At 45.6% G+C, this 10,301-nt stretch overlaps 2 protein-coding genes and 1 pseudogene across 8 annotated transcripts in view; 2 read left to right on the forward strand and 1 right to left on the reverse strand.

Annotated features, from left to right (window-relative positions):
- Positions 1-459: 459 nt before the first annotated feature.
- On the forward strand, positions 460-3,187 carry LOC123065950 (F-box protein At5g03100-like; annotated as a pseudogene).
- Positions 3,188-4,616: 1,429 nt separating this feature from the next.
- LOC123071471 (uncharacterized) lies at positions 4,617-6,432 on the forward strand. 2 transcript variants are annotated; one of them, XM_044495039.1, is made up of 5 exons: positions 4,617-4,938; positions 5,049-5,148; positions 5,264-5,424; positions 5,496-5,843; positions 5,912-6,432. In XM_044495039.1, the coding sequence occupies exons 1-5, from the start codon at positions 4,747-4,749 to the stop codon at positions 6,146-6,148; spliced, it is 1,038 nt and encodes a 345-aa protein (XP_044350974.1). In that variant the 5' UTR covers positions 4,617-4,746; the 3' UTR covers positions 6,149-6,432. The 2 variants fall into 2 exon arrangements, with proteins under 2 accessions (XP_044350974.1, XP_044350975.1); XM_044495040.1 differs by having other exon boundaries at positions 4,621-4,938; positions 5,924-6,432.
- A 961-nt stretch (positions 6,433-7,393) lies between these two features.
- LOC123071472 (RNA polymerase II C-terminal domain phosphatase-like 2) overlaps positions 7,394-10,301 on the reverse strand; it is a 9,186-nt gene continuing 6,278 nt past the window's right edge. The window contains exons 12-17 of one of the 6 annotated variants that reach the window (XR_006434349.1): positions 9,408-9,616; positions 9,213-9,293; positions 8,946-9,100; positions 8,625-8,690; positions 8,087-8,160; positions 7,394-7,899 (exon numbers count right to left, since the gene is read on the reverse strand). Coding sequence is in view for 1 of the 6 variants with exons in the window: in XM_044495042.1 (XP_044350977.1) it covers positions 7,887-7,899; positions 8,087-8,160; positions 8,625-8,690; positions 9,213-9,293; positions 9,408-9,616 (443 nt within the window). In the remaining 5 variants the exon portion in view is untranslated. Of the gene's footprint in view, positions 7,900-8,086; positions 8,161-8,624; positions 9,111-9,212; positions 9,294-9,407; positions 9,617-10,301 lie in introns of all 6 variants that reach the window. The other 5 variants (XR_006434348.1, XR_006434352.1, XR_006434351.1 and 2 more) reach the window with 5 other exon arrangements.

Here is a 10,301-nt window from a genome sequence, read left to right on the forward strand (position 1 = left end):
GTGTCTTACACGGCTCGCATCTGAATACCGGTAGGTCCGCAGTAAATCGATTTGTTCCAAAATCGTATTGTCAGATAGGTACTCAGATCGACTGGTATTTTGGGAGCGGCGGCCATCAGAATAGTTTTGCACCCAATGGTAGTTGTTTGAGGTGGGCTTTTCCCAGCAATTACCATTGTATTCTTCATGGTCAGTAAAGAAAATGTACAGAGCGTTATTAAATTCTCCTGCTACCATGTTCTGATGTATTACGGGCATTTGACCCTGCGCAAAGTTCATGCTAAATGGATTGTATGTTAATCAAACTACCGGCAACAGATGTTGAGATGAACCAAATAGTTATGCGAAAATTTGATTATTTAGATCCTTCTGTGCTCATGTAAAAAAAGGCTCCTTTTTTGCTGGGCTTTCATGATAACATGATTACTTCATTGCAGATCTAGCAAGTTTACTCCAGTGATGAAAACGAGTGCCCCCATGGTTTGTGGGCAGGGACCTAGGATTAATTGGCGTTCCGTAAAACCTTTTAAGACGACAAGATCCAAGGATCTTCAGCTTCATCATCTACCCACAGTAAGTTAAATTCTTGCATCTTCGTTAACGGGCAGTAGCACGTGTATATCTTTCTTTTTCAGTGAAGGGCGATAATACTTGTTCCTCACACATTAATTAAGGTAGAACTGAGACTTGAACACATACGATATCTTTTTGGTGGCTCAAACGCATTGAGGAGAACCGCTGATTTGTTTTTTTGATTCCTTCCACAGGATGTACTGCGTGGTATACTATCGCGATTGACAATGAAAGAAGCCGTGCGAATGAGCATACTATCTAGGAGGTGGAGCAGGCTTTGGAAATGCTACCCAAAGTTAGTGTTCACCAGAGCCACGATGCGTCGCAGTAACGCCACGACAGGCCCTGCAAAACCCTTGCGGACAAGGTTTATCAGGGGGATCAACAGCATCCAGCGACAACTCAAGTCATCTAACCTGAATAAGTTTGTGGTCAAGTTTGCGCTTCGCAAAAGGCACACACCTCACATTGATAGATGGATCAATTTCTGTGCCTCGTCGATGGCGAAGCATGTTGTTCTTGATTTATGTCCAGGGCCGAAGGGCAGTACCGACACAGATGACAAGTACAGTTTCCCGCTGCATCTTCTCGACACCTCGGGTGGTTCTTGCGTGAAGTCTCTTAGTCTGGGGTTCGTCTATTTACCACTGCCTCCTGATCACCGTGGATTTGCCAACCTTAAGAAGCTCTCCCTAGAAATAGTTCATGTCACAGGGGATCTCGGGTGCCTGCTCCCAAAATGCGCTGTTCTTGAGTGGCTAAGCCTCACCAGGTGTAGACTGGACGAGCTAAGCATAGGCAAGGAACTGAGCAGGCTCCATTGTTTGCAGGTCAAGTACTGTATGCTGCAGAAGCTGCATGTCCGAGCTCCAAACCTCACCATGTTTGCGATCGCTGGTCGTGTGATACCTATATTGCTTGGTGAATCTGTGAAGATTTCGGAGGCGACGGTCGACTTGGTCACATCCTCGGACTGCTTCAATTACGTCTTCACTGATCTTGTCGATGCTCTTTCGCATGTTCCGTCCCTCTCCATAGGCTTCCGAATTGAAACCAAGGTTTGCTCGTTAAACACTGGAAGGTGCCTGCCTTCATGATCCAGCTTCATTTCTTTGTGCTTTATGAGCCAGTCATTGGCTCATTCTTGTTTCACTGCTGCCATGCTTGCCTTACAGGTGATAAATTTTGTGAAAAGTCGGACCATGCTCACAAATCTGAGACATCTGGTCCTGAAAATCGATATTGTTGGGCCGCCAGAAGTCACTGGTGGGATTCTTCGTTTGGCCTATCTGTTGGAGTTAGCCCCTGCTTTGGAAGAGTTCGTACTCCATGTAAGTGATCTCACATTACCATGGAAAATTCTAAAATGATCTTGGGTGCATTTGGTCAGAAAACAAATGGAAGGTTGGATTTTTTTTTTTTTTGGAAAAGATAATCCTAGATGTATAATATTGAGGAATTGTAGGTGTATGAGCAATGTTTTGTGCAAATAATTGGCAGGGGTATTTTTTGTCCTAGGTCGGCGAATAACTTTATATACATATTTGTGTTGCACGCCAATGTGCTGCAAACTTGATGAGTTTATATTATTTCACATTGGAGACGCATGGTGTTCATAATTTCTTAGTACTCCCTCCGTTCCTAAATATTTGTCTTTTTAGAGATTTCAACAAGTGACTACATACAGAGCAACATGAGTGAATCTACACTCTAAAATATGTCTATATACATCCGTATGTGTAGTTCATTTGAAACCTCTGAAAAGACAAATATTTAGAAACGGAGGGAGTAATAGATAGATGTGGCTGGTTAGTACTCCCTCCGTCCCATAATATAAGAGCGTTTTTTACATTAGTATAAGAGCGTTTTTGACACTACACTAGTGTCAAAAACGCTCTTATATTATGGGACGGAGGGATATATTATATTACGTCCATGCTCGAGCCTCAACAAGCTATCATATAGTGAGATTCTTTTGTCCAGATGACCTAGATTTACCATCAGATTTCTCAAAACTTTCATTGGAGACTGTCTATATTTGTCTAAAACGACATCCAGAAAAGGAACTATACACCTATGATTGTTTTCCTGAATTTTTTACACCTAAATGTGCTAGTATTGAATTGTCTGGAACTCTTGGCCTTCTGCTATATAAATTTCTCAAACTTGTCTCCCTTTTGCCATTTTCTTCTTGGCGTTTCTCATGAACCATATATGGGATGCCAAACACTTGATCAGTTTTGTTGGCTCTAAATATAATATTTTTCTGGTTAAGTATGTCTAACACACCAATACGATCATGCAGATGCATTGTTTTGACTCTGCAATTGATGGTGAACCAAGAGAAGATGCCTACCGGCCACATCCTCACCGTCATCTCAAGACTATCAAAATGACGGGGTTCTATGGTTTACTTGGTCAGGTTGAGCTAGCACTCTACCTCCTTCGGAATGCGACTTCTCTCGAGCGTATGATCATAGATCCGGTGGTGAGGAATAACTGGCCTATTCCACCCATGGGTGGAGCAAAGCAAAACATAGACCGGGGCACGTCGATTGCCCTCAATAAACTTTCGAGGCAAGAGTTCAGAAAAGTCCTTGACATTCTGTATTAAGAGGATATGAAACTATGTTGCAGGTGTATTTTAAATTATTTGATCAACGTAGGAAGAGATGGCAATAGATGTTTGTTTGAAGGAAGGAGCTCAGGAAAGGCCGTCCTGACCATCTGTCAGGGAAATAGGAAACTGAATCACGTGTATCTTTATTTATCTTGTGTTTGTTAGACTAGCTGGTAGGACGGATACTTGCTAATGCTAAGCCAGGTACAACGTCTGCATAATGTTATCATACAAGTAATAAGAGTATCTTCAATGCTGACCCGCAAATTTGCTTCGGCATCTGTCTGTGGACACTGATGCCAGAGGCCATCATTCAATGTTGACCGCATACATTTCAACAACTTTTTAAACTAACCGGATGAAATTCCTACAAACACGGCGGATTTCATATAAATCGGACGACATTCATGCAAACATGGTGGATTTTCATTATTTCGAACAATTAGAACAAACAAAAAAACGTTCCGACCCTAAACCTATCCTACGGTGGTCGTAGGCGTCCAAGCCATTGTTGTTCCCTTCCTGGGGCCGCCTCCTCCATTTGTCATCTTCATGAGCACCGGCGTAAGACCGATGAAGTGAAATTGCGGTCTCCGTCAAGGAAGACTTAGAACATGGGAGACGGACCGGCCCACGTGGGACATAAGGCCTTGCCGCCTCCCATGGCTTACTCATCCTTGGAGGAGTCCACGCCTTGTCCGTCGCTAGTGGACGCGAGGTCTACAATGGAAATGGTGGCGCGAGCACTCTCGTTGTCGCACTGGGACGCTCGAAAGTTCGTCGGCAACGTGTAGGAGGCGCAGCTGGCATTGTTCTCGTCCGCAACCGCCTGCAGATGCGCCTCTATGGCGGCCGCTTCCTGGCGGGCGGCCTCGTAGATCGCACGCTGCTCGCGATGAAATTAGAGTTCACCGCGGCCATGGCTGCCACGGCCTCCTCGCTCGTGCGCTCACCTTCGATTTAGCCCTCCGCCAGCCGGTGCTATTCTAGGAGAAACAGGTTGTACCGATGTTTTTCTTGCGCCTGCTGGAACGCCGACATAGACATCGGCGCAGGCTGCTCCTCCGCCATGGCGGCGTTGAAGTGCCCATGTGACTGCTGCATGGTAAATCCGGCATGCACAAATGGGGGCTCCAGTGCGGTGCCGTAGGACCCGTCTCCATGGTGGGGTCGTTCTCGTCGTTGGAGACTTCGGTGGAGCTAGCCGGCATGACATGAACTAATAATGTCCTCCAGGCCGATCCAAGATCTCTCAAATTTCCTTTGATTGTTTACATCTGAAAAGCAGGTGAACTTTGTACTAGTACAGGTTGGGACTGACTTGGCGGCCTTTGCTTGCCACGCAAAGAACGGCGCGCGCGGATCCAGACGCGAGACCAGGACATGGGGGCCCCGGCCCCGCAGGCTAACTGCTTACCCAGCAGCAGCAGCCACCACGGCCACACACACACCCGCGCCCGCCGCTCCCCAGAAACAAGTACAGCCAGCGTTCACTGTGCTGCTCAGCTGCCGGCTCTCCGCTCCCGAGGAACGCGCCAGGCGCCGGCGCCACGATGGAAGCCGCGGCGGCCGCGGCGTGCCGAGGAGGCGTGGTGCTCGCACGGGCACGCCCTGGTCACCCGGCGCGGCGCCACGGCGTAGGCGCGGGAGCCGGACCCGCCGCCCGGCGGAGGTTCCTCGTCGTGGCGTCGCTCGGAGAAGCCCCCTCCGCGCCCTCGCGCAGCGCCGTGGCGGTCGCGCAGGAGGTAATTTGCTCTGAGATTCTGGTGCCAGTGCCTCACTGGCTCTGCTCTGCTCTGCTCCCGCGCAATCACGTCAGCTCTCCTCACATACGAAATCTGTCGGTTCGGCGCAGATCGCGCAGGCTGCCTATGAGGACGACGTCGCCTCCGTCAGAGTTGTACTGATGATGGCCTTCGGCCCAGCCTCGACCGCAGTCCTGCCGCCCCCCGACGGTGAGCTCCACTTTCACTCGTGCGTACGGGAACATGCCACAAAAATCTGGTGCGATTTTTTTTTTTTTTTGAGGAATCCGGCCAAGGTATTTTGACTGCTGCCTACCCTCGCCAGATCATGTGAATACGGTGAGCGTCACGTTCGTGCTGGAGAAGAAGTGCGCGTTCGGCCAGCGGTTCCTCGTCGTCGGCGACGACCCGGCGCTCGGCCTCTGGGACCCGGCCAAGGCGACCGCTCTGGACTGGTCGGAAGGCCACGTCTGGACGGCGACGACGGTAATCTCCCCTCCCAAGTCCCAACCAGTCACTCACATTCTTTCACTCTCACCATCGTTGGTCTGGGCTAGGATCTGCCAGCGAACAGGTTGGTCGAGTTCAAGTTCTTGCTGCAAGACCCCTCCGGCCATGTCCGCTGGCAGCACGGCGGCAACAGGGCTCTGCAGATAACCGAGGCCTCCAACGCGTTGGTCGTGTACGAAGACTGGGACGACGCCGGGTGCCAGGAAGTGTCGGAGGCGGCATTACATCTGCCGATCGGAGCGGAGGAGACCGACGTGCTGCTGGCAGATGATGGCCGGACCGACGACGATCAGGAGACCTACGAGGGCTTCATGCATGCCGAGGAGTCACCTGCGGCTGTAGGAGCTTCTCTGGACGCGGAAACGATGTGGGTACATGGAGCGAACCGGACACAGGTGAAATGGATTCCCCCACTCTCATTTCGTTGATATATGACCATAAGACTGCTTCATCCTAGCTGCAGTTTACCTTGCAGAAAGACGAGAAGATCCCGGAGGAGCTTCGCAGAAGAGCAAACATGGCAGCAGCACAAAACGGCAGCCTTGCTTCTGCGGGAATAAACGGCGACGACATCATCTTGTACAAGGAAGCTGCGAATACGCCGGCCAGGATGTTCGAAAATGACATGGTCTGGATGAGGAAAGCCCTCCAGGGGTTGCTCCGGAACCTTGGTTTCCACATCGGCACAACAAAAACATGAAAAATAAGCATCCTGTGTACGTACGGTACAGATCATATAATGTTTCTTACTCCTAGTTGAGAACCATTTTTCCTTTTCACGATGCATGCAACCCCGGAGGAATGAGATTGCCGGGAGCTGCAACGCAAACAGTCGCTGCACCTGCACACTGTTGCCGGTAGGAACTCCTCCGATGGAAGCTGTTAATATTGTTATCAGTGGTTTCGACTTCTTATCTATTACTCCCTCCCTCCATCCCTCCCAAAATTTAAGACTTTTTTGACACTAGTACTTATTTCAAACAAGGAGCAGACTCCGGTTGCTATTCCGTGATGAGTATAGCTAGAAGTTATACTGATTGCAAAATTGCGGCATATATATAAAACAGAACAAGGGCGATTTCGTAGGCGGACAATCATGGTCTAGCAACATGTACTCGTGTCTATCTGTGTAAGGGCGTGAACAATGGTTGGTAAAATAGTAATAGGTATTATCTTACATCCGTCACGTAATATATATGGCAGTGAAAAATGTTGTACAATGAATTATCTATGTCTTATTATTAATAACTATAACTAGATATGAATACCAATCACCTACGGTTTGATGGTTACGAGGGTGGTTGTACGCCGACTCATCAAGGATCTTGTCACATGTATCTCGTAAAGACCAAATATTGTTTCAAATCTATGACGATGACTTCATTAATCTCAAGACTTGTCAACTCAGTCTTGAAAATACTCATAGAGATAGAATGTGTCTTTTATAAGGATATTTGACGGTGACTTCATTAATCTCAAGACTTGTCAACTCAGTCGTTTTTTATAAGGATTAGTGTATGACTCATAGAGATAGAATGTGTTTTTTATAAGGATATTTGACGGTGACTTCATTAATCTCAAGACTTGTCAACTCAGTCGTTTTTTATAAGGATTAGTGTATGTGCGTGTATGCTAGCGTTTGTACTATGCTTCTAAAAGAAAATACTTCTAAATATAAGTCATTGTAGAGATTTCACTATGAACCACGTACGGATGTATATAGATGCATTTTAAGTTTGGATTCATTCATTTTGCTCCGTATGTAGTCCACCTAATGAAATCCCTACAAAGATTTATATTTAGGAACGACAGCTTGCTTTGTACTGTTGAACAGTGTCTGAATGTCTAAAACGTCCTATAAAAATAAACAGATAAACAGAGGTTATGTAACATTCATAAATCATTTTTTTCTCAAGCATCGATGCTTATTTGGAGAATAGATGCCTAATCAAGAGATAAGCACTAGTGCTTAAAAAACCAATTTATTTTTCTAAGCACCTTACATCATAAGGAGCTTCGATCCAAAACCAGCACAAGCACGACCGACAGAGAACATCATCACCGCTTATGAACATATAAACTTTGAAATCAGCACGAGCATTCCAGTTTCAATGCCCCTGAACAATTTACAAGCAACCGCATCCGTCAGGTAAACAGTTACTATTCACGACTAATCCTACATTCCTACCTGTTTACAGCCAACTACGCCAGCATCCTACCGAGATGACTACGGCTGCAGTTGTAGTTGCCCGGAAGCAAAATAGTCTACCAGAAGATTCTCCAGCGAAGGTGGTCACAAGAGCACCACGTCCCGCTCTCCGTAATGCCATTTCCAAAAGTTGCCTGTCCGAAGGCTAAAGGTGTGCTGATAGCCGAGGGATTGATTTCACATTCCGCTTTCTTTCAACTCATTTGGTTGGGGCCAGAGGGTGAAGAAATCAACTGCTGCATCTGCAACAAATATAGAAACAACAGAATTTGTAACACGACACTGTTATTTCAAAAACAATAGCATCTCAAAAAGGAAAACTGGTTCTAGCACTAAAACTAAGTACTAAACACTGAAACAAACGCTAGGTTAACTCAAGAAAGAAATGCTAGGTATCCAGAGCATGCTGTTGTACGAACAATAATTTACCTTATTGGTCTCAAATGCTTCTTAATCTGTGGGTCAGTGGTTGTTTTCAAGAACCTCAGCGCATCTTCTGCCGCCTGAAACAACATAATGTCCCAAAAAACAGGGGAAATTTTATGTTAAAAGATGAGAAAGTCATTGCACGTAACCTAGTATAGCGGAGCACAAGAAAATAAACTAGATGATGGCATATTGCTAGATGAGCCATCCGTTCGTGCAATATGCCATCATCTAAATGTACTAGCGAGTAATGACTGAACCATTTGTGGAGTGGGCCCCCAATAACTGTGCATACACTAAAATTCTAGGTAGATGGTTGCAAATATTTCAATCTACTCCCAACTTATACCAGGTTTTATGTCCAGCAACAGAATGTCATGTAGACATATATACATACAATGCACAACCTTTGAAATACTGCAGATGTCATATTGTGCCATATCAGTGCATTGTCTGATGCAAAAATACTTTAATATGGCAAGGGCACAAAAGCATAAAAAAGCCACGAACAAAAAGGGCAGACCACTAGGAAGTATGGTACCTGAAGCTTCGCGAAATCTTTGTTCACACCAATACCATTCCCAAGAATCTGTCCCGCTAGTTCAACCTTCAAAAGATTAACAACAACTGCAATGTTAGTTGCATTAACAAGCTCACAGAAGGAACATTTACTATACATACAAATGCTGATTAGAGACTATCAAAATCAATTTGGTTTACTATAGAATCACTGGGAAGTGTAATTTTCAAGGATTAAAATATTTATAGTTTGAAGACATAGCAATCAGGTGGAACCAACAAATAAGAAGCAGTACAAGCCAGGTTGAAAGAAAGTTGGAATCTGAAACCAGTTTGGTCCAACTTTGAAGACACCAGTTTGTTTCAGTGAGAAGGTCGTCGGCCTTCTGGCTTATACTGCAACCCTTTAGCAGACCCAGCGGATCATTTACCAATACTGGCAGCACCCACCAGCATACAGCCAAAGACAGGTACTGGGCACAGCCGCACAGATGAGAACTGGTCACAACTGTAACACTCAGGTACATTGCAGTATAAGCCAGAAGGCCGACAACTATTCTTGTAGAACTTTATAATAGCGAGAATATATTAAGCTATTAAAGTTAGTAACCTGGAAATGGTATTCTTCATTGGTTGCTGAGCCAGGATTCCGGACTTGATCTCGAAATACTACATGTTGATCCTCCAAGCACTAGAGGCAGTGAAAGCACATTAGAATTCAATGAGGCAAAGAATAAGAGTACATCACATTTAGAAGGTACAGTACATCAGAAATTGAAATATCAGGTGTAGCATCATGTCTTACAAGTTCTCTAATAAGACTTAATACAGAGGGCAACCTATCCACATTTGAATGATCCTTCTGTTCTGATTTACTTCCAGATGGTTCTTGCATGGCAGTATCACCATCTGAATCCAGATCGTCTTCCAGAAAGCCATTTCCATTCCTAGAAGACTTGCTTGTGTCTTTGTTAAGAACTCCAGCGATAGGAGCAACATATGACAAGTAATTGCCTACATGTCAGTCAGTTCAGAGAATTTAGGAGAAAACAAATTTCTAGTCAATGAACTAGAGCAAAGAAATATTCAGTGTATTGCACGATGGAACATTGAACTCGTCGTACTGGTTCGAGTAGGTTACCAAACTACAAAAATGTAAGTTTGCGTCACCAAAAACATTCAAGTGAATGATGAATCAATGAAGGTCATTTAATAATGCCAGCTTGGTTATAACAATGACCTGCAGTGCAACCGAGCCAAAAGACACACAGGACATTCCAACACAGAAATAACACTAAAATAATCTACATAGTGGAGGGGTCAGGCTGCAAATACCTCCCTCCCCACATGTCTGTCCATGGTTAAATTAAGAAGATACGTATCGCTTAGTAGACCCAAAGTCACCAACAGACACCACCAATTTTCCCACCCGAAGTGCAGGAACCTATGCAGTGAATATGAAACTGGTGATGGAAATCCAGGAACCTCCAGCCAAGTTGGGTGTTTTGCAACCACCTCCAACATTAATGCATCATAAGCAGGCCCAACCTTCCATATCAACCAGATGTGAGGTGAGAGCAACGTGTCTGGCTTTGTCATGTCCAGAGGTTCACCAGATGTGAGATGAGAGCGATGTGTCTGGCTTTGTCGTGTCCAAAAGGTAGGCATGATGGTGAGGCAAGGGACAGGGGAGTTCGTG

Source organism: Triticum aestivum, chromosome 3B (assembly GCF_018294505.1).
Source record: "Triticum aestivum cultivar Chinese Spring chromosome 3B, IWGSC CS RefSeq v2.1, whole genome shotgun sequence".
Lineage (NCBI taxonomy): Eukaryota > Viridiplantae > Streptophyta > Magnoliopsida > Poales > Poaceae > Triticum > Triticum aestivum.